At 36.3% G+C, this 24,084-nt stretch overlaps 3 protein-coding genes across 5 annotated transcripts in view; 2 read left to right on the forward strand and 1 right to left on the reverse strand.

Annotated features, from left to right (window-relative positions):
• The window catches only part of LOC135079823 (phospholipid phosphatase 2-like), a 139,858-nt gene that overhangs the window by 28,864 nt on the left and 86,910 nt on the right, over positions 1–24,084 (reverse strand). For 2 of the 3 annotated variants that reach the window (XR_010258903.1, XM_063974438.1), the window contains exon 1: positions 1,044–1,474. The exons of the other annotated variant lie outside the window; for it this stretch is intronic. Coding sequence is in view for 1 of the 2 variants with exons in the window: in XM_063974438.1 (XP_063830508.1) it covers positions 1,044–1,145 (102 nt within the window). In the remaining variant the exon portion in view is untranslated. Of the gene's footprint in view, positions 1–1,043; positions 1,475–24,084 lie in introns of those variants that run through there. 3 annotated transcript variants of the gene reach the window in all.
• LOC135080152 (uncharacterized) lies at positions 5,781–10,124 on the forward strand. The gene is made up of 4 exons (XM_063974836.1): positions 5,781–5,960; positions 7,368–7,558; positions 8,195–8,308; positions 9,990–10,124. Exons 1-4 carry the CDS (start codon positions 5,846–5,848, stop codon positions 10,122–10,124), a joined length of 555 nt encoding a protein of 184 aa, XP_063830906.1. The 5' UTR covers positions 5,781–5,845.
• LOC135079822 (phospholipid phosphatase 2-like) overlaps positions 15,168–24,084 on the forward strand; it is a 130,921-nt gene continuing 122,004 nt past the window's right edge. The window contains exon 1 of the mRNA XM_063974435.1: positions 15,168–15,461. Within this exon, the coding sequence (XP_063830505.1) occupies positions 15,333–15,461 (129 nt within the window). The 5' untranslated portion in view covers positions 15,168–15,332. The remainder of the gene's footprint in view (positions 15,462–24,084) is intronic.

Raw genomic sequence — 24,084 nt, forward strand, 5'->3', positions numbered from 1 at the left:
CCCTTTGACAGTCAAACTCTATGTAGAGCCGCGTTTTGACAGTTCTTAAAAATATGTCAACTAACTGGAGGAAAAAACCATTTTCGTCACACCACACACCAGCAAAAATGCGACAATGCACTGAAAATAACTTTTTTGTTACGAAAACAAAGGCTTTTCGTGCACTTAAAGAGATTTAGAACAAATGATCCAAGATTTTGTGAGATAACGTATTTAAAGATATAAGTAAATGAGTTTGCATATTATCTTTGTTTGTCTTGAGTGTGTTCCTTTACAATCTAGCAACTGATTGTTTATGCTATGTTAATAACGTGTCAGAAAATAAAAAAATATCAATAGTGTAGACAAAAGATGGTAGATAAGGGAGACGACATCATAAGTAAAGGTAGCAGGAAAGCGCTGGACGCAGGCCGCTACCAACCGGGCAGCATGGAAAGCATTGGGGGAGGCCTATGTTCAGCAATGGACGTCCTATGGCTGAGATGATGATGATGATGATGAGATAAGAGAGAAAGTTGAATACCTCAAGCAATCATGTTGATAAGAAGAGCAACAATTGCAAATTCTATTCAAGTAAATTTTGTGTTGTTATGCCTTACCTACTGAATATTTTTTGTAATTAGGTACCTGATAACCGAAATTCACACACAATTTTATTTAGAAGGGAAGATCAATGTTATTATGTAGGTACCAAATACTAAATTACAACTATCAATCTCGCCGATTTGTAGGTATCTAATACCAAATTACAACTGTCAAATTTAGAACCGAGATTAATTTAGAATTATCAAATTTAGATACATAATAATGTTATTTTCTTAGGTATTCTCATGTAACCTACATTACGTATGTATTTTCAGAAAACAGTTTTTCTTGTGATATTGTCCAGGCACCTAGAGTCTAAGTTTTGCTAAGTTTACGACTAGATGGCGCTGTTTATGATAACCATGGAAAGGCCTACGTATTAAATTAACAATACGTTCTCGAATCAGTCATACATTGACCATTCAGTTCAAACCTACAATTAATAAAAAGTTACATACCGGTTCATTCAAAGTAGTATTCGATGATGTACTGATGGCGAACACTTCTGTACTGTCAGCTAGTTGCATTTTTCCGCTTGACATGCAATCTAGGGCACCCATACTCTATCTTCACTTGTAAATGTTTCAAATGTTTTCACTGGTATTAAGTTGTAGTTTTAACTCAAAGTCATAGTAATAAAGTCTTTATTTACCAACACACAACGCCGTAACGTTAAACTAAATCGAAATAACACTACACAATCGATAAAATTTTAAAACATCGATAACAACTACAAAGTACCTAACAACCGTGATTACTACACGCGTCGATAAAAGTACTTCAAGTTCTCACAGTAAACGTAAACAAACGACTGTCAAACAAAATAGAACAACTTTCGTTTGAAAAATCGGAACTGGGAAACCGTAACCCACGAGCTGTGTCTCACAACTGACAGTGTGCGTGCGCGCAGCAGGCCAACGATATGTGAGCAACGGTATATTGGATGTGGCATCTATAACTTTCCTTATCAACTCGTATTTGAGATGTGAATCATTGTGATAAATGGCTTTACGTTAATGTTTTCGTTGACATGTTAAAATTACCTTCGTGACAACGCGGTGTTAATTGCGGTAGCATGCATGATGACTCATTAGCATTTTAATAGCGATTGAATTAATTAGATTACGTAAATGGAATAATTGTAAATTCTTCGTTTTCTGTTAGGTGCTTATGAATGCTGTTTACAAGATTTACTTTTTTGTCTTATCAACAAAGTTCTTTTGTATGAATCAGGTTAATTTACTTCTAACGTCAGAATATTAACATAGACTTATTTTCTTCTTGGATGGCTTAAACATGGAGTGCAGGTGCGGTTTTGTTCCCCAGTCGATGAAGCACCTGATGTCGTGCCCTGAGTGCCCAAGCAACTGCACTCAGGAGGATTTGATGAGTGCTGCTGACAACGCCACTCTTGTGGTGGAGTTTTGGGCTGACACTGTAGGTTTATTGTCGACACAAAAAGAAGAAGAACTTATTTTCAAAATTGTGGTAGCTGAAAATAGACCATAATAGGCGTGCGTTCTTTGTAATCTAATAAATCAAAGGTTATCTGTTAGTTTTACTGAAGTGATAAGAAATAACTAACTATTATGACTGTTCATGTATGTTTCATCTATTTATTGTTACACATGACAGTTATTACACCAGCCGATATGCTGTGCTGAAGGGCAAGTTATGTTTGGGACGTGCGTGTGCCCTGAAAAAGGTCTACATGGTAATATAAAGAATTTGGATTTGGAATTGATAAATTTCATTGATAGATGGTGCTACAGGATACTGATTTCCTATTGCGGATTCGGAGCAGTATGAACAGTCCTGTAAATCAATCAAAATTACCATATTAAGCTGCACGTTTTTACTGTCACCCGGCTTCCAATGGAGGGAAGTCGAACCTTAACTTCGAACTCCTCCTATGTTCTTCTGATTAATTTCATTGCGGGTCCAATGATACTCCTTGGGTTTTTATTGGCTCTCAAGCTGTAGATCCTGGCTACACAGGAGTTGCAGCGGTGGAAACGAGAGGTGGGATTAGTTTCGTGCTCGTTTTTACAAAATACCTTTTAACTACGAGTAGGTACAGTCTTAAAGGAATGTTTTTAGGAGAGTGGGATTTCAAACGTTAAGACTTTGCGAATGGAATCTTTTATCTTCTTACAGTTGGGTCGACTGGGCAAGGATTGTATTAACTTTATTATGAAGTTATTGCTGTTTAATGTGCCACATCCATTCACTCGTTTTCGTGGCTCCAGCATCATGTTATAGCAACAATCTCGCATGAATCACACGTGAGCACCATACGACACGCGCCACCGCCTCTGGGGACTGACGTTGGCTGTCAGACTGTCAACTTGGCTGACCACGTCAACAGCAGTCGTAAACTCTATGCACTTCTAGCACGAAAAACTTTCGTCTTCGTATCGTTTGCGTATTCGACAAAATTCGATACACAGCCTTCAAATTCAACAATAACGTGACGATCTCGATTGTCAAAATTAGTTTCGTGCTATCATTTCTCATACTAAGTTCACTACGTCACATGTGCGCTGTTTATGTTTTCATACAATACAAAATCTTTTGAATACGCAAACGATTCGAAGTCGAAAGTTGTTCGTGCTAGAGGTGCTGACCGATTAACTACGTCCAGCGGTCGTTCCAACGCAGTAGGTCACGTAACATGTTGTTTGGAGAGGAACTACGTTTAAATGCGACCATTTGTTGCTTCATTTGATGAGTTATAGCGTCCACTTTTTTTAATAGAGACGCTCAAGCAAGATGACGTGTACTGATAATGCTTTAAGACATTGGTTTCCAAGCTTATTTGAGACGCGCCCCCTTTCGACCATACAAAAAATTCCGCGCCCCCGCCTACTCCTCCAGTCAAGATTATTTATTGGTCGTATCGAGCAGTCTGGAATGCATTCTCTCAGCAGTCGCAGGTTTTTATACTACTACACAGATAGCCCGCGCCCCCCTTTTAAGCGCCTCCCACTTTGGGAACCAATGCTTTAAGAGATTAAATACGTATTTTCTTTGAGAGGAACACGCATTAGAATGCAAGTGCTTTATTTGTGTGATGTTTTTTGTGAGCCTTACCTGTGGCCTTACATGAAAATACTTCAAACGTTAACGCAAACTAAAAGTGTCGAAGTAGGTATTAATAATAACTAATTAGTGCTTTATTTATCATTACATATCAATACATAGTTGTAGTGTCTAGTAAATTTGGGTAACGTTTGCGGTACACAAGTTAATAAAATTATTGTACTTTCTAGCTTTTGACAAACTTTTTCCTAACAGTAACGAAAACAAATAAGTCATAGTGTTTTATTGTTATAAAAATGTACCACTTAATCATTAAAAATAGTCACTTAAATCCCTGTACATAATAGTTTAATGTCCTTCAAAATAAAATATTTAAAAGTTATACATAATCATATTAATTTATCTTTGAGTCATTCAGTAACACTTAGGCTGGGTTGCACCATCTTACTTAAACTTTGAGAAACGTCAAAAATCTGTCAAACTCCATACAAAACACACCGGTTATCGTCATAGTTACTGTTAAAGTTAGGTGGTGCAACTAAGCCTTAGAGGCAATCATAGTAGGTAATACCGATAGCAATAAGTACTTTAGAAGGAAAATATTTACTTATTCTAAGGATACTGGTAGTACGAGTACTTGTTTAACCACTCGTACTTCAACATTTGCAATGGAAAAACAGAATAACCAATATAGTTAGTTAAATAAGTAAAACCAATACCTACTCATTGTAATGCTACTCAGATAAGTAAACCTAAAAATACCAAAACAAAGTTTACAAACTAATTTAAAAACGATTTATTTATTTAAACAAGTTTATTTAAGTCAATATTTTTAGACCCCAAAATACACTTATCTTGGGTACGTAACTTAGGGTTTAAAGAAGAAGTTAATTTGCTTCTAGGCAGTTCCTTATCGTGTAGATGTAATAAAATTTTATTACTTAAACACTCCACTAGTAGGTGCGTAAATTATAACTCTCACCACTGCAGCACTGTAATTCCTGCACAGTCTGCATCTGTAGCTTGACTACTGAAACTGAAGTGTATAGACCCAAAAAAGGCTCTACATAAACACTATGTAGGTACTATGTATGACATCACGTTTTCACAATTCAGTGTTTTCCAGGGGCGTTTTAGCCTAGGCGCAGACCACCGACTTTTAGTCGGCCGATAGTTGGACCCGATTTTAATTTGTATGAAGATTCACCCATACCAAATCGGTCTAATGTGCGCACTTTCATACATGTCCAACTAAAAGTGGGTGGTTTGCGCCTAGCCTTAAAGAACTTAGATACCTGTAGTAACAAAGTTTCGTATAATCAGAGGATAGAAAATCAAGGGTGTAGGTACTTCCACATTACCTACTGAATACAGTGCCACCATCAATAACTCTCCCATAGTATACAGAAGAAGTTACTCCCATACCTAAAGATATCCATGTAATTACTACTGGCGTGTACCTATCTTAATAAAGATAAAGATATTTTTATTTACCAGATCATGTGTGACAATATTACAATACAGAAATATATTTTTGGTGTTAGTAGGTTTTAATTAATTTTTGCAAAGATTGAAAAATCTCAGACTGCTTCTAGCACACTTTAATCTGCTTTTCTTCGAAGATTTTTTAACGGGGTCATGTTGTAAGTTGTGCAAATACCAGTCTGCCATTCAGTGGAAGGAGTGACTCACACATATTTACTTTCGCTCGCCTGACGCATTGGTATTGGTTTTATATTGCCAATGTTTGAGAATACGGCTTGCATACAAATGAAAACTATGTAGTAGCAATTGTTTAACTATCAGAAAAATGCATCGCTAAGTGATTTTGTTAAGAGAAAAACTCAAAAGCAGCTTGCTTGACCTATTCATCAATTTTCAAAAATTCATTTAAGCAGGAGTAAGGTTATATTGAACAGAGGAAAATCCCGGAGATACAGGTACAATCTGAAAGGCTTTTCCTGATTTCACAAGAAAGTTTATGAACACATTTTTAAGAGGCAAAACCACCTTCGTTGGACTGGGTCTAAGATGTTTTTATGTCATTGGATTGGGTCGGATTAGTTATGAATACAATAAAACCTTTCTTTGACACAAAAATTTGTCAAACCAAAAAATGTATTCGTCAATTTCATTTTGACAGTCACCTCTTGTCTTGTCACTTATTCGTAAATTTGTAAACAAATCGCAAAATTTTTGCATAAAATAATTATTCACCATGAATATACCAGAAATCAAGTCCTATGAAGAACAAGCGATCGATACTTTAGTTTCTGTGATCAACCAGGCTCGGGAGAAATTGGGGGAAAGGCAAACGCTGAGACAACTTGCAGGTATTGATAACGGCTCATCAAGCTAAATTCTGTAGCTTATGTAGTGGTAATAAGAACGCTTAAAGGTAGCAGGATGGCGCTGGATGCAAGCCTCTACCAACCGGGCGATGTAAGGTAGCAGGAAGGCCCTGGATGCAGGCCGCTTCCAACCGTGCGATGTGGACAAATGGAAGTCATTGGGGGAGGCCTATGTTCAGCAGTGGACGTCGTGGCTGAAATGATGATGATGATTAAGAACGATTGTGCAATTAACAAAATATAGGCTCAGAATACAGAACAAACCAGAAGGAGTGTTTGATAACATTTCTACGCGGCAACTTGTGTCCAAAATACTTCCCCTCCCGCGCCCCTCTACCCCCTTTAGTGTTACTAGCGCCGTGTGACACCCCCATTTTTGGGGTAAAATTATGTAATTTTTTAAAGAGATGTTAAACAAGTAAAAAATAAGTAAGTGAAATAAGTACACACGGCCACAGTGTTAACTATCCATTTCCGTTTTTGCTCTCGCTCTTATCAAATGGTGATTCTTTGCGATAGAACGAGACTAAATATTTATTCAGTTTAGACCACAAGTGGCACTTATAATTTAATTAATCAGGTTGTCATGTCATGGATGAAATTACACTAAAAACTAATTAAAACAAAAAGGATGGGGGAAAATATTCCATTATTCTGTGGTAACGCTAACAAAATTAACGCGTGAATTTTTTATAGACAAATGTAATTCAATATAAAAAAGTAGGGTAAAATATTCCGTTGACCTGTGGCAACACTTACAAAATACAACCGTGATTTTTTTTGAAAATTATTATTTAATTAAAATGAATTGGAAATGTGCTACTTACGGATAAAACATGATCCCATGCACTTTCTTCGTAATTCCAGTAGCATTCTTACATGTTGGAACGGCACAAGACGGCATAATTTAATTATAAAGTGTCAATCTGACGGATATGTAAACAATGCGCGCGCCGGCCATTGACTAATTGCTCTAAAGTCAAATTAGTGCGATTTGGAGTAATTTATATGAATACACATTTACGCCCGTTGACGGTTTCTGGTTTGTTCCGTATTCTGAGAATATAGGTATCTTTTTGTATCTACGATAAATATTTTCCTGAAGATGATAAAAAGGATAAAGACAAGGAAAGTCATTGCAACGGCTATGACTAAGAAATGCTTCAGAAATAAAAATATTTTTACTATTACTATTAATTACTATTTTCATCAATTTCAACAAAAAGCAACCTTGGTCTTTTATTTTCTCAAAGGTATGCTCTAGTCTGGTTTGTATGGTTGGTTCCCAAATGCTCTGAAAATGGAATATAAAATCTCCCAATATTTTTGGAATCTATCACTTATTTTAGGCACCAAATTCCTAAAATAACCCCTGTGTCGTCTTTCCAGAAAGCAGGAACCTTCTCTCCGGAAGACCTAAGGTAGTCCTCACCAGCTTGCACAGCCCCCTGGCCATCACCTGCGAGGACCTGATCAAGGACACCATCGAGAAGAAGTGGAAGCTGACAAGTACCCTGAAGTATGTCCTGTGGTACAAGGGGAGCTCTAAGGACGAATGCTCGCAGTATTACTACTTTGAGGTAGGTTCAAATACTTTATAGGTGGTAGTCAATACATTTTATAGGGTGGAATTTTGTACTGTCACCTGAACTGAAAATACTCTTTATAGTGTAGATATAAAATTTTACACAAAGAAAACATTCCTTTATTTTTGAAACGAAAGAAAACTCCATTCATAAATTTTCGAAAATTCGCTTGCCAAATCCGTGAATCGAACCGACTAAAATTCGTAAGAATTTACACCTGTACTTTTATTGCCTCGATCGTAAGGGTCAATTATAAAACTCTAACAAACCTTATAAACCAAATTAAAGTAAAATATTGAAGCAACAGATTATAGTCATCACATCTCTTAAGAAAATTCATGTGAAAAATATAAAATAAAAAAAGAAGATGAAAATATTTATATCTGGAATGTAAATGGTGTTTCTCTTACTTCTCAACACCAGCCAAAATATTCTAATATCTTGGCAAGGATAATTAGTTCTCGTAAGTGCCTTGAAAAGCTTTTCTTCATGCAGTAAAGACCATGATGATACACCAGTAGCAAACTTATATTATGGGCTAGCTAATAAGGGCTATTTTGCAACGAATTTGTGTACACGTGCTGAGCACAACGTGCTGTCAACTGAATTTGAATAATTCTTCTTCTACAGGCAGTCTTTAGTCAGCCGACGGTGTCGTATCCCATCCCACAAGCCACTGTTTCTGTCTTCTTCAGAGTTGAAGATAAACATCTTGAGCCTTTGGAGTTGAAGGGTGTGCCTTCTGTAAGTACCTACACCAGTATACTTTCCTAACTTTAACCTTGATGCTGCCTTGGGGGAGGCCTTTGTCCAGCAGTGGACGTTATTTGGCTGAAACGAATGAACGAACGAACAAACGAACCTTGATGCGGGGAAGAGCCTGGATGCGGACAGCGCAGGAGCGGTCGTTATGGGAATCCTTGGGGAGACCTTTGTCCAGCAGTGGGCATCATTTTGCTGAAACGACGAACGAACCTTTACAGACAAAATGTTGACTTTTGTGTTTGGATCTTAATAATAACGCGGTTAGGTTCATACTCCCACTCGGTGAGCCGATGATCATGTGAAGGTTGCGGCAAACATTTGGATACGGGGAGCAGAACTAGTCGTGGAAATCCTTGAGGCAGGCCTACGTCTAGCTAGTGGACGAAATTCGGTTGAAACGATGGTTCTGAATTGGTGTTAACTGTATTTAAACAATCTCGATTATGAGGAAAAGGGTATAATATTATAATATTGTGAATTATAAGTATATTTACATTACATTAATTTATAGCCATAATATAACTACTAAAACACATGCGATGAGGTTTCTAACTAGCTTTGAATGTTTGTTGAAAGTTAACTAGAATGTAATCTTTTATTTCCATTTAAGAATGATTATTATTATTACCGCTTTCAACTCTAAATACGGAAATACGGAAATACGGATCAAACAATCAATAAATCAATAAGAAAACTGCTGTATTTACATTATCGGTAATTATCATTCGATACTATCGTTGTACACGTACCTATTATAGCAATGGCAATGTATACTTATTATATTTAATCACAAAATTGTTTTAAATTGTAATAAGACTCGTCCAATATGAATGCGAACCAATTTCTACATTGCACTTTCCTTCCGGTCAAAAAAGCCTTCAATATCCTGCGTTCTGCATAGTTTTTGTTACAATTTGTAACAGTTTATCATGAAATAATATTGTAACTATGTTAGATAATAAAACTTGTACTTAAATAGGCAAAAGTCGGTCCTAAAATTAGTTATGTGTTCTAAATAAAAAATATGAAATGTAAACTAACAAGATATTCATAATTTTAGTTAACTAAATTGGTAAAATAATTTATGTCAACATAGAGTCGTCGTTAGAAATGTAAATAAGTATTATTGAGTTTTTGATAGTTTACGTGCTTTATCAGGGTTTTGAACAATTCCTATTCCAGGCTAATTTTGTATTAGTAATGAATGAGTCAAAGAGATAAAATAATTTACCAAATGACACTACCATGTTTACATACATTCTTTTGCTATTTTAGCCCTAATATTGTCTGATTTAGCTGCTTTAATGATACTGACTTAAACAACGAGTCTACGATTGTCTAGGAAACTAAACAATAAAGTAACATTGTAAACGATAAGTCATAATAAAGAACTTATGGTGTGAAAATCCTTGGAGGAGGCCTTTGTCCAGCAGTGGACGTCATTTGACTAACTTCTATTTAGTGGAGGAGGCCTGTGTCCAGTCAGCACTGGACTGACATGGACTGATGATGATGACGAAAGTAATGATGATGATGATTTAGGTGAAAAGCATGATGATTATGATAGCGGTACTGGTGGTGGTAGTCGTGATGAAAATGAATTGTTGATGGTATGTAATGGTAACGATGGTGATGATGATGAATACGTTTCTGTCACCAGTTAACCTTCAGGATCGAAGGCCATAAGAGCGACCACGACGTGCGTTTCGTCAAGTTGACAGCCGACTGGATACTCGGCGTCATCATGATGAAGATCAAGCTCTTCAAGAGGATTGAGAGCATCAGATTGTTTTAAATGTTATAAAATTGAGTTTTTTCTTAAAATAAATGTTTTATCTTGTAATTAATACTCGTAGTTTCAAAAGCCTTTTAAAGGTTTCTTAAAACGTTAAAACGTGACGTGATATGATAACATTCAAAGAAATCTAAGTACTAAGGTAGTAGTAAGGTAGTCGCCAAACAACAGATTTTCAGCCATGTACAATGTCATGTCACCGCTAGAAAGTAGGTATGACATATTGCATGAACTATGTAGGTAAATGTTTCTAATCAAAAGGCGAGCGAATGAAAAAATGCATCTTTTTTAAAGAAAATTTCCTTTCCTAGTTTGAGCAAGTATTCTCTCGAACACTTCTATAAGTATTCTCTCGAACACTTCTATAAGTATTCAAGAGAATACTTGCTTAGACATAGACCATACTAGCGATTAATTTAGTCAGTGGCTGAGGTATGAGAGCGGCACAGGAGGGGGTTTTTGGGACGTCAAACAAACGTCAGCGAGACTTCAAAATGTGCTTCAGATTTGTATTCTCTGTCATGTTTTAGGCTGGGTTGCACCATCCTACTTTACCTTTGTCAAACGTCAAAAATCTGTCAAACTCCATACAAAAAACACCGGTTATCGTCATAGTTACGGTCAAAGTCCCCTGAAGCCAGCCAGCTCAAACAGAGCGAGCCACAGTCTAGGGCGGAGCCGCGAAAGAATGTCTAGGCCGTCTAGCTCGGACAATAACTCGCAGCTCCGTCCCAAAGACTTCGGGAGGACACCGTCAGGTTTTAGTGAGTAGGCCCTGCCCATCTGGCAGGGAGAGCCTCACATAACCCATTGGTTCCCCCGGGCCAGAGGGTATGCAATTTCATGCATTTCCTGACAAAAAAAATAGGTGGTGCAACTCAGCCTAGTTTCCTAAAAAAGTTTTTTTAGTCCGTAATGTTTAATATCAAAAAATATTGGACACATATATTTTTATTTGTCAATCTAACAAATGATTACATAGTTATGGTGCGTTGAAGTTCCGCACGACGTCGCAACGTGCGGCACTTTTATGCACGCATTGACGTCACGGGCCTGTTCTTATGAACTTTGGCGCGCTTTATCTCTTTAAATTTTCATTAGTTTGAAAAAGTGAAAAATACGTGTAGAGTATTTCTTGATAAGTTAACTGACGGACTAATTAAAACTCTTGCTTTTTGACCCAGGAAACATCCCTATTATGTCAATGTGTGCCCTCCCGTGCCGCTCCCATACCACAGGCACTGACTGATCTAAGCACTGGACTATAGCTTGAACATAACAGACAGTAACAAGGTAGTCTAATTCAAGTAATACTCATGTTCATCATCATCATCATGTCAGCCATAGGAGGTCCACTGCTGAACATAGGCCTCCCCTAATGCTTTCCACGTTGATCGATTGGTAGCGGCCTGCGTCCAGCGCTTCCCTGCTACCTTTACGATGTCGTCGGTCCACCTTGTAGGTGGACGTCCCACGCTGCGCCTTCCGGTACGCGGCCTCCATTCCAGAACCTTGCTGCCCCATCGGCCGTCAGTTCTGCGCACTATGTGCCCTGCCCATTGCCACTTCAGCTTGCTAATCCGTCGGGCTATGTCAGCGACTTTATTAGTTCGTTACTCATGTTACGTAGTGATAATGGAGTGAACTTATAGATGTATTAATACCCTAATGGTGTTAGTTTACAATCGCTAAACCGTGTTTTAATCCTTTGCAAGTCATTGGAACTTTCACTATAAGCATAATGGCATACGCATTTGAAATGCAAATCCAATGTGCAGACTCGATCGGACTCTTTAGGGTTCCGTTGGGTAATCCAAAAACCAATATTAAGTTCAACTTCCAAAGGTTGCTGTGCCATGACTGGGTCTACATTGTTCTGCTTGATTCATCATCATCATCATCATTTCAGCCATAGGACGTCCACTGCTGAATATAAGCCTCCCCCAATGCTTTCCATGTTGATCGATTGGTAGCGGCCTGCGTCCAGCGCTTCCCTGCTACCTTTACGATGTCGTCGGTCCACCTTGTAGGTGGACGTCCCACGCTGCGCCTTCCGGTACGCGGCCTCCATTCCAGAACCTTGCTGCCCCATCGGCCGTCAGTTCTGCGCACTATGTGCCCTGCCCATTGCCACTTCAGCTTGCTAATCCGTAGGGCTATGTCAGCGACTTTAGTTCGTTACTCATGTTACGTAGTGATAATGGAGTGAACTTATAGATGTATTAATACCCTAATGGTGTTCGTTTACAATCGCTAAACCGTGTTTTAATCCTTTGCAAGTCATTGGAACTTTCACTATAAGCATAATGGCATACGCATTTGAAATGCAAATCCAATGTGCAGACTCGATCGGACTCTTTAGGGTTTCGTTGGGTAATCCAAAAACCAATATTAAGTTCAACTTCCAAAGGTTGCTGTGCCCTGACTGGGTCCACATTGTTCTGCTTGATTTGTAAGACCTAAATGCTAATGTGGTGAAGCAATAAAGTATTGAGTGAACTTCTTCTATAAGGGCTATATTTCACCGGGACACCATGGCGGAGCAACCAGTCGCCGCTACCAACAAAATGTATACAGCTTTGTGCAACCAAACGGACACCAGGTGAGCAACTCTCTATAGAGCTGTATACATTTTGTTGGTAGCCGGCTACTGGTTGCGCCGCCATGGTGTCCCGGTGAAATATAGCCCTAAGGTTCTGTATAACTACTCGCCGTCTGCCAAAAGCATTTTTAGGGAAATTGTAGGTAGGTGATTAACATCGACTTATTTCTTTATTTTTCTTTTCTTTTCCAGTTTTCATAGCAGTTACTCTATTTCCCATGACTACTTCAGGTTGGGTCTCATAGGCAGGTAAGTTGCTGATCATGGTTATACAGGAGGCCTATATACCATCATTTTTTAAACAGAGGCCTAAAGTCAAAGTCAAAGTCAAAATTTCTTTATTTGTTTAGACTAATAAATAGTTCTTACAAATCGTCATATGCTCTTAAGGAGCCTCTACATGTCTCATAATCTTTTTACCCTACCAGCGCTTCGAGACCAACATTTGGCAAGTGCTGAGAAGAAGCGCCGCAACAAACTCAGTCACCACTGTCTGCCGGTTAATATAAATAAATAGAAATAGTAGTAGTAGGTACATTCGATTCAGGAGCAGTTCACTGAATTTACCATGCATTCTTGTATGGTGTATCATAAGAATGGGTATACAAGATTGCGTGGTATATTAAACAAGGTAGTGACGTGCTAATATCTAGACTTACATATTAAGGTACTAGTAGAAATGACTCGCATACATAAATTTGAATAACTTGGATTGACCAGTCCCCGAAAGCAGCGCCTGTTCACAGACATGACGAGTGAACCAGCCATCGCTTCACTCGACCATATTAGAGGGAATGTAACGACCCGCCTCACTACGCCACCACCCCAGAGACATTTTAGTGAGAATGACAATGCCAAGTTATCTCTTTAAAAAAAACTAATAATAAAGCTAAGTAACAGTCCAGATTGAGAAGCATGACACTATAACATTTGAGAAATTATTATTAGTTTATACCTATCCATCCATACCTATAATAATATCTCAGTTTACTTTTGGAAGGTTGCGGGAAGCGCCTGGATGCAGGCAGCGTAGGATCGGTCGCTATGAAAATCTTTGGGAGAGGCCTTTGTCCAGCTGATTCCAGCTAAGAAAAATAAGAAAGCAATGGGAACTTGACAAAAAAACTGAAGCGAAGTTATTTTAGAATTAAAACTCTCGCTTGTCTAAAGAAGCTGCTGCGTGTATAAAGAATCTTTATTTGGAAGATAAAATACCCAACTAGATTTCTAGATTATATATGCAGGTACGGATCCCTACCTGATATTGACATTTAAGAACTCTACCTACGCATTTTTATTGAATTATCATTTGTGGCTTGTGGCACGCTATCGTATTATAGAACTCACTAATGAATCGATTTATACTGAATAATATCGGCTCGAAGGTTTTGTGTTGGGTAATTGTGAATTTATTAATTTTGACTCGCTTTAATGATAATTATTTTTTAAAGAAGTAATATATTTAGTTGGTGCTTACCCTAGATATAGGTACTTACTACAACTAGTACATCATTTAGATACAATAATTAGATAACAACTTTTTTATTCACATCGAGGAAGCTCTTGGACTGCAACTCACCTGAACTAAAACTATTTTAACAGAGCATAAGGCACCAAAATCTTACCATTAATGATCGTATCTACTTGGAAATTCAAGAATATAAAAATACTACTAATATAAATGTATCATTAAATGTATAATCAATGAAAACAGTTTTTATGTATATTAAATACATAGTACTCATTATGAGTGTGATTGGTTTCATATTCAAATAATTAATAATAATTCTAACGTATTTTATAATAAAGTGTCAATTAATATTGTTTGTTTAAGCAAATGACATTTTATTTTATTTAATATTAAAATATAATTAATCAATCACATCGACGAATAATATTAAGATGTAAGAACAAAATAAAGAAATTACATCTTACATTCTCAGTCGCGTGGTATTTTAATTACACTTGAAACTACACTAGATTATTGCATTTGATTGTTTTGGATCACTTTTTTATGTTTTAATTACCAACTTGTGTGATTGGTACTCCATTATACTCAATACTAATGACCCTTTAAATATTTATTGGTAGAAACAATAATTAAGAATTAATTGGTGCAAAATTAACGCTTATTGCGTATAATTAATTAGTAATTTTAATGATATTCTTAAAATCTAATTTATACTCACAAGCTCAATTTAGAGGGTGTAGACGTTTAGGCACAGTAGAGTCAAAATAAAAACTACTTTTGCATCTAACTGGCTGTTAAACAAAAAAATGGCGGATGCAAACAAGAAAAAGATAATTTCATGACGTCACTCCGTGTCGTCAAGACTACCTATCTCAACATCTGTAGATGGCTCTACCTGGCTGACTCACGGCAAACCACCCGTAACGTTCGCGAGCGTAATGACCTAAACCTGTCATTCGCCAGCGCTCAAGTTGCCCAGGCGCACGCCGCCTCGCGCCGCGAAACAAAACACTGTCGCCGTTCCATTTTTGAATGAAAAAGTGTCGTGGCATTTGTTTTTTGAATCAAAATAGTGTTGTCATTTGTTTGTTTAGTGATCTTGTGAAGTTTTACAGTGAAGTGATAGCCAGTGATCATGGTACGCACTTACAAAGTCGTCAGTTGTTTCAAGATGCCGAAACGTGGTACCAAGGTGGTACCTTCGCCCAGTGGTGCTGGGGTATTTACTATAGACATGTCTTCCACTTCTACCCTGGACATAGCTGTAAGTATGCCTTATTTGGTCTTACATCGGTATTCATAATGCAAACAGCTGTTTGTTAAATAGACGTGGCGTTTCTTATGTTCAATAGCGTAAGGTCGAAATTAAATATCATACTGTCATTTTCAAGGTCCATTAGACACAGTCACCAATAAATTATAGACAATAAAGTATAATGTATAAATACGGATGTAACTTTATGTACAATGAATAATTAGAATAGAAATAGTAATAATTATTATGTTTCAATTGTAGTAGCGGTATTACACGCTAAGTGTAAGTTATACTTCGTAAATATAACTAAGTAGCATGTAACATGTAAAGTTTATATTTTATGATCCAATACATTGTTTTTGTATAAATAAGTAAGGAAATTTCATATTTTATATTACGCGGGCTTCTGGGATATCACAGTAACAAGATTCGTTTATCTTTGAATGACTCACGTTATCTCGAATTAAGTATACTTAAATATTCAGTTTTGAAGGTTCTCTGAAATATCTTAAAGCTTTTTTTATAAAAGTCCCATAACAATGCTTAAATCCTATAATATTGTACTGACAGGAAACTTTGTACTTAATTGTCATAAAAGAATAATAAATAACTACTACAAAATTTACAAAGTAATAAAGTTTTAGCTGACTTACAAAACCTATAAAAGTAAACAATATTTCGAACATTGTATCAGCACAAGTAATTCAATGCTTTATTACCTTAAGTAGGCAAAATGATAATGAATTGAATTTTCTGAATCTTTAAAATTTAAAACCGCTAATGAGTACTTATTTTAATCTCTATTATTTCATGTCTATGTTTAAATAAATAAAAAGCCTTATCAACAAAGGCCTCTTCAAATCTGTGTAAAAATAACGCATTGTTTACAATAAGACATCTCTTATCTTGTATATTAGTGTAATATACACAATTATACATTCGTGTATTAACACGCTCCTAGGGACATCTCACCTACAACCAGGTCGAGTTTACTGCGCACCTGGCAGTCGTGACGTCACACTATGGATCGAAATTGAGATTTATGGACATAGCGATTTTTTTCACAATTTCTATTTGAAAAAATTACCTATCGATAGGTTACGTTATTCTGATGAATAAATGCTGCCCAACTTTTTCTCTAAAACCAATAGTTTGGCTGGAAAAAAATATTTTCTATTTTCGTTGTATGGAATGAAACATAAAGTGGTCGATTTCTACTAAGCCTTGATAGATCTTGCTTTGAAACTACTTGAGCCTTGTTCTATGGCTTGTTGACTATAATTCTACACTATCAGCGCGCTCCCAAAGTTGCCCGTTCACAAGTTATGAGGTTCTGAAAAATTAAAAAAAAGTAAGTAAAAGTGATTTTTTTTTTAATATCTTTAAAGATTTAACGAAAATATAAAGATTCTGTACGTTATTAATGTAAATTAACCTTAAATTACTGATAAAAACACATTTTAATAAAATTAATAGTAATAAAGCAAGCGACTTTTTTTCACAATTTCTGTTTAAAAAAATACCTATCGATAGGGTATGTTATTCTGATGAATAAATATCATTAAACGTTTTTCTCTAAAACCAATAGTTTGGCTGGAAAAAAATATTTTCCATTTTTGTTGTATGGAATGAAACATAAAGTGGTCGATTTCGACTAAGCCTTGGTAGATTTTGCTTTGAAACTACTTGAGCCTTGTTTTATGGCTTGTTGACTATAATTCTACACTAACAGCGCGCGCCCAAAGTTGCCCGTTCAGAAGTTATGAGGTTCCAAAAACTTGTGCAGCATTTATTCATCAGAATAACGTAACCTATCGATAGGTATTTTTTTCAAATAGAAATTGTGAAAAAATTCGCTATGTCCATAAATCTCAATTTCGATCCATAGTGCGTCACATCGATGCTCTGGTACGGACAGGGCGAACGCGGGGAGGTGTGCGGGTGAGTTCGAGGAAGAGTCGTATTCCAGCTAGGTGCGCAGTTAACTCGATCGGATTGTAACTACCTACTTATTTAAATCACTACATAGTAATAAAACAAAGTCGCTTTCCGTTGTCTGTCTGCTTAGAACTTTAAACTACGCAACGGATTTTGATGCGGGTTTTTTAATAGATAGGGTGATTCAAGAGGAAGGTTATATGACTTACTTAGCACCCGTGCGAAGCTGGGACGGGTCGCCAGTGTTTAAATAAATTGAAAAAGTTTTCTGAAAATCATGTTATGAAGAAATATTTGACTTTAATTATTGACCTATTGCCTGTTAACTAGGATCTATGTACCTACATACTAGAAGGTCAATTTTAATTAAGCTAAATTCAAATAACTAAGAATGAATGGAGGAAACCGGTGATCATTAAAATAAAATAAAAAATCTCACATTGCCGTGTCGATTTATCTCAAGGTTTGTTAAATATTAAAAAAAACGATGGTTACTGATTATTTACTCCTAAATTCATATGATCGTAATAAGATAAAAGCTCTTGTACCAATTTATTATGAACTAGCTATTGCCCGCAGCTTCGCTCTCGTGAAATTTTGTCTGTCACAGAAAAACTTTATCGCGCGCGTCTCTGTTTCAAAAATTGAGATATAAAAACTATCCTATGTCCTTTCCTGGGACATACCCGTACCTGCCAAATTTCATCAAAATCAATTCAGTGGTGTAGGCGTGAAAGATTTTGAATTATAATAAATTACTAGTAGGGATAGGAATAAGAAATTCTTTCAATTTGTCAAATGTTAATTTCAAAGTGAAGAAAATAGACAAATAGTGTTAAATCAAAACGAAAACAGAAAGCTTTAGTTTCTTTGAATAACGGGGTCACTTGCTCTAAAAGGTCACTTTCTTTTTACTTCTGACTCGTGCAATTTAAACTCCAGACAAATAGACCAAAGAACCGTTAGCCATTCGTCCTTGCTAATTGTTAGCTGAGTAAACAGATAAGGTTGGACTAAGATTGTACCGTTAACACCATTAAGGCTGGGTTGCACCATCATACTATAACTTTGACAAACGTCAAAAATCTGTCAAAATTCATACAAAAACACCGGTTATTGTTAAAGTTACGGTCAAAGTTAGGTGGTGCAACTCAGCCTAATGCTAATTCTGACGTTATTTACAACTCGACTCTACCACATTTTGCAGGGCAAAGAAATCGTAAAGCATTTGATGGAGAAATATATTTAGAAGTGAGTGAAGTTTAGAATCACTAAATAATTTAATTTACACGTGTTTTCATGCGATGGCCAAGTCAATATATTTATGTAAAACGTTAAAGATTTCCTGGCCTGGACTTGGTATTACATGGATCTCACAACTTTTTACCGTAGAACAACTGAGTTGCGAGACTTGGTTTTTTTGACAAGTATTGTTTTTGATGGGATCTCATTTCTTTTTGTATTTTGTAGACAGCAGTTATGTATTTAGAAAACTGGACCGAAAATGAAAAATTTTACTCGACTTGGCGGTTGCACTACCGTGCCCCCAAATATTTTAGTTTTTCCTTGATTCATACACCAAACACTACTTATATTCCAAATTTGAAGCTTCTAGGTTTGCTAGAAGTGCCTTAGAGTTTTGATGATCGGTGAGTCAGTGAGTGACAAAATTAAGAAACTTTGACCCGTTATAATTCTTAAACTACTGGTTCAAATTGAATGAAATTTGAAATATACCGTGTCTTTACAATGCCTACATGGTTACTGAAAATTCAGTCTTCTAGTTTTATCCACAACGAAGTTACAGGGGGTCGAAAATAGCCTGAATTGCTTCGAGAAAAGGATGGTACGGCCGTGCCGCTTTTTTGCTCGACTTGGTGGGGGCACTGCCGTGCCCCCAGATAATCGTGATCTTGTAGAGACTGAATGACCTAATGATGATTATGGAGTCGGAGAGCATATATCACGCAAAAGTTTTTTTTATCCACAACGAGGAAGCTCTTGGCCTGTATCTCACCTGATGGTAAGTGATGATCAGGCCGAAGGTGGAAGCGAGATTCACCCGGAATCCTCAACCACAGAGGAACTGGCTATCTTACCTCTAACTTCCGGAAAACAACAATGCTGTTAACATCGTTGTTATGGCGACAGACTTAGATAAGATGTTGGTAGCTAGCCAGGCGGACTTGGAACAAGCCCTACCAACAACCAAACCGAACAGAACAGAAACAGAATTCTGCCCCCACTGGGAATCGAACCCGGGACCTTTGCGTCTGAAGCAGGTGGTCTAACCACTAGACCACAGAGGCGGTTTATTTTAAACTAGCTGATCTGACGAACTTTGTACGATATTCATTAAAAAACATTTAGGATTCCAATGGTGAAAAAAATTTTCAAATCGGTCCAGTAGTTTCGGAGTTTTTTTCCTTCAAACAAGCAAACAAATGTTTCCTCTTTATAATATTAATGTAGACTGCCGTTTCCACCCTGTATGCTGGTTAACCACAGCGTGATTTGGGGAAGTACTAACTGCGATTTGACTGGTGTTAGATAATTGCATAACAAATTAACTTGTCACGAACCACTGATAAAAGGACTTTACTGATGATATAAACTTGAGTCATTTACACGCGGACATTATAAAATGCGTCAGAATATCTTGACTATCTTAAAAATAATTATTTATGAAGTACCTAACTGTACTGTAACAGATGCCGTATATTTTACAATATTTAAATACTTATTAATTAAAAGACGTGGCGTGGGCAGGCTTCCCACTAGGAGGTGGACCGACGATCTGGTGAAGGTCGCGGGAGGTGCCTGGATGCGAGCGGCGCAGGACCGGTGTTTATAGAAATCCTTGGGGAAGGCCTTTGTCCAGCAGTGGACGTCTGTCGGCTGAAACGAACGAACGAACGAAATACTTATTAATAATTTGATGGTAGCAGGACCTCCAAAAGATCATTTCAATAAAACATTCTCATAAAAGTTACAGTTAATAACTTTGCTATAATAAAATTGGATTTTATACAAGGCTTTTATACGTGTCAGTATAATATTTCGATTGAATCACTGCTTCTTTCAACATTTTCATTTACATTGGTCTTACCTTATATTTTTTATCAAGAAAGAATAAGATCTTCTGCTTAAAAACTATGATCCAAATTCTTGGTAAAAATAAAAACCTCATAAATATTCATGTTCGCTTCAGAATCTATAAATATCAATTAAGTGGTCGACCTTGCCTCTTAGCCGTTAAAGATTTTTTTTATGCTTCTTAGTATTCGTCTAATTGGTATATTTAATCTTCAGTACAATCTGCTGCTTTGCATATTTAATCGGGAAGATTTCGCGCCATAATAGGCGTAAACTTGCAATTAAAATGCATTCGATGCGAATCAGAAAATTCAATCCGGAGTAGCAGTAAACTAAAATGTAGTAATGATTTATTAGTAAAGAACTAAAAATTTTGGAAAAGCAACTAAGGCTGAGTTCTGAAAACCAAAGCTTTAACCGTAACTATTTATAAGTTTGACAGATTTTGACGTTTGTTACCTGTAGGGTGCAAGTGGTGCAAAACAGGACTACAATAAGTTATTAGAATGCAAGTTGTTACGTCACTTTTAAACGCAATAAATACTCGTACGTACCTTTACGTGCCTTAAACAATATTTGTCGTCGATATGTAAAACATATAGTAATATAAATAATTGATTCTTACAAGACACAATCGTTCATAAAATGTGTCAGGTAGGTTCATTGGAATTTCAGCTTTATGTTTTGAAGATAAAGTATGAAAACCCAAATGAGAAAATATGTGTTAGTTCGAGGCAGGTGATTTGCTGACAACTATACAAATTAGATCATGTTAAAATGCAGTCTGGTGCAAATTAGTCTGCTAAGTTACCTACTAATAGGTAGGTAATTTGTTTGTGAACTCCGTCAGTTCATAATATAACGCGTGAGATTGTATTCTAAACTAAAAGTGGGTTAGGTTAAGTTAGATTGTAAATTAACTAAGTCATATCATAATTTGATGAATTTACAATGTATTTTACTTTCAAGGAACTAAGTAAAATACCCATAAGTATGACTACCCAATTATCATGTATCTAAGAATGAAATTGAAATGATGAAAAGTAGAGTTTTTGTTACGCTTGATAAAGTAAAGATTCAATTCAATTATAGACCGAAATATACCTCTTGTTTTACACAAGAAACAACCGTAGCACCCTACTTAATGATAAAACAATACATATTGGCAGTTGAACACTTTAACACCAAACGTATTGTTATATCTGGAAACCAGTCAAAGAAGAGCCGTAGAAAAAATCCCATTCTATTGTGGTAAAAACGTACCGTGAGAATATCCAAGTATCATTGATAAAAAAGGTCCGTAAGATCGTTCTTTACCTGCGAAGTAGACTGATCTTAAAATGTGCAGTATTACCCTTATACCTTTGTGATAATCGTACAGTTTAAATTGAACTTTAAAGTCGTAGTATACAAAGTGCGATTTCGTTTGCGTTATTCATCAAGGAAGGCTTCGAAGGAAATACATCAAATGACTGGGCTGTAAATTCCTGAGCGGTTGTTTCATACAAGAATTCCAACTTAGTACTCAAGTTGTGGTAGGAATGCTGTGGTTTTTGTTAAGTTATTTAAATCTTCTCGAGTATTCGCGGAGCGAAATTGCGATTTGATTTGGTAATTTAAATGTTTTGAAGTGTTTTGTTTCAGAGATGTTTCATTAAACAGCTTGGGAGGAATTTTAGATAGAGTTTTGTGGTATGTCGATAACGTTGAGAAAACATTTTAAATGAGATTAAAATAAGATTAAAATATTCATTTAACGTCTCGATGGAACAGTGGATTGAGTATTACACTCCTCGATTCATGATTTCTGGGTTCAAACTTGTATATAAATTGGTTGTACCGTAACGTATTACTAAACATGAAACGATTTTTATAAGGTTTTACAAATAGGATGTCGAGGATACACTTACCTATTAAAGTAGTTTCTTCTCAGCACCAGCCCATATGTTGTCCCGAAGTGGTGGTAGGGCAAGCTATATTTGGGACGTGTATAATTGCCCTAGTAAGGGCCTATGTACTGAATAAACTACCTATTTGAATTTGAATTTGCTAGATTATTGGCTTCATTAATTTAGTTACTTACAAAACTTATAACAGTAACTGTTGAAGAAATAACTGCTTATTTTAAAAGACAAAGTCGACCGGTTTGAAACATTTTCTAGACATTCAGACACTAAAATAAATCTAGAAATGTTTCAGACTCTTGATGTTACTGTATGATGTGTCATATAAATTACTTTCGCAGTTTATTTATATAATTATTTGGACAACTTACAACAAAAACAAGACAATAAATAATTAGAGCAGTTGTAACGTTAAGTTCAAAGAAACCGAGATTTATTCAGTTTAAAATTGCAGTAATTATTGGTGTTTTCACAGTTTGTTGGTTTGAAAGAGACAGACAGTGAAAGAGTGCTGTTATTAATATCAACTAATCGATCTTCAGTAATAATAACAGATCTTCTTAGATAGGGAACAAACAAGATCACGTTTTAAAACGTTTTGTTACAATTATTTTTTATCAATCTGTCCATCTTTAAAAAAACACACATGCACTGTCCACAGTCCGTACCTGTGTACAGACTCTGGCATTTTTCCAATGTGCCGTCGGCCGTAAAATATTATTAAGAAAAACAATATTTTCAAGAAAATCAATATCTTTAAGAAAATCAATTCAAACAGCGATTGACTATCTGATCCCTTCTTTTATCTGTTCAGTTTGCATACAGATTGCCTAAATTTGAACATCATGGCAGTTAAAAAATTCGGTTAAATGTAAACATAGGCTGTTGACAAATAAAAATACCATTCATTGCGGATAAGCACAACAAAAGCAGTGGAAACGTTTCCTGCCATTCAGCAGCGACCTTTGGCACCCAACCGTGATGGAAGGGCAGGAATATGCGTACTGCAGTTTTAGGTGATTTTTATTGTGCTAATTAATTGGGTGGATTAACATTGGAAAGACCGAGTTGTTAAAAAAGATATCAAACTGTAATATCAAAGCTAGAAATGTCTTTACTGTTTAGACTATAAATAAGGGAGGCCGAGGTGAGTAGTAACAAAGGTGAGTTGTAATAAAATTGATTTCTCTGCACCTATGACAGATAGTGAGCTGACAAATGACAATTTTACGCAAACTGTGGTGTCGAAGTGGCAACAAATTCGTGATATTGCTAGGTTCAGGGAAATGGTCTTTGTAACAACTCACCTAGCTGTCACAAGTCACAACTCTCCTCAGTCTCCCCTGTTTATCGTTAATAGTCATGGAGCCTTCACGTGTCTTAAATAATCTTTTTGCCTTATGCAGCTCTACCAACGCTTCGAGACAAACATTTAGCAAGTCTTGAGAAGTAACACCGCAAAAAACTCATTATTAAAGACTAGTTTTTATAAATAATACATTTGAGACGAATCCTAGAACGTGCATCTATAATACAAAGAGGATACAAGCAATTTAATGGACCAAAATGATTCATATTTCATTAAGAAAAATCAAGACTTATCCGCGGATGAGTCAAGCTTAGTAATGTAGCCAACATAACCCCATTGCATTGTAAATAATTATAGTTCTACACGTTTTTATATCACACAATTG

The sequence above is a fragment of the Ostrinia nubilalis genome, chromosome 17 (assembly GCF_963855985.1).
Source record: "Ostrinia nubilalis chromosome 17, ilOstNubi1.1, whole genome shotgun sequence".
Classification (NCBI taxonomy): domain Eukaryota; kingdom Metazoa; phylum Arthropoda; class Insecta; order Lepidoptera; family Crambidae; genus Ostrinia; species Ostrinia nubilalis.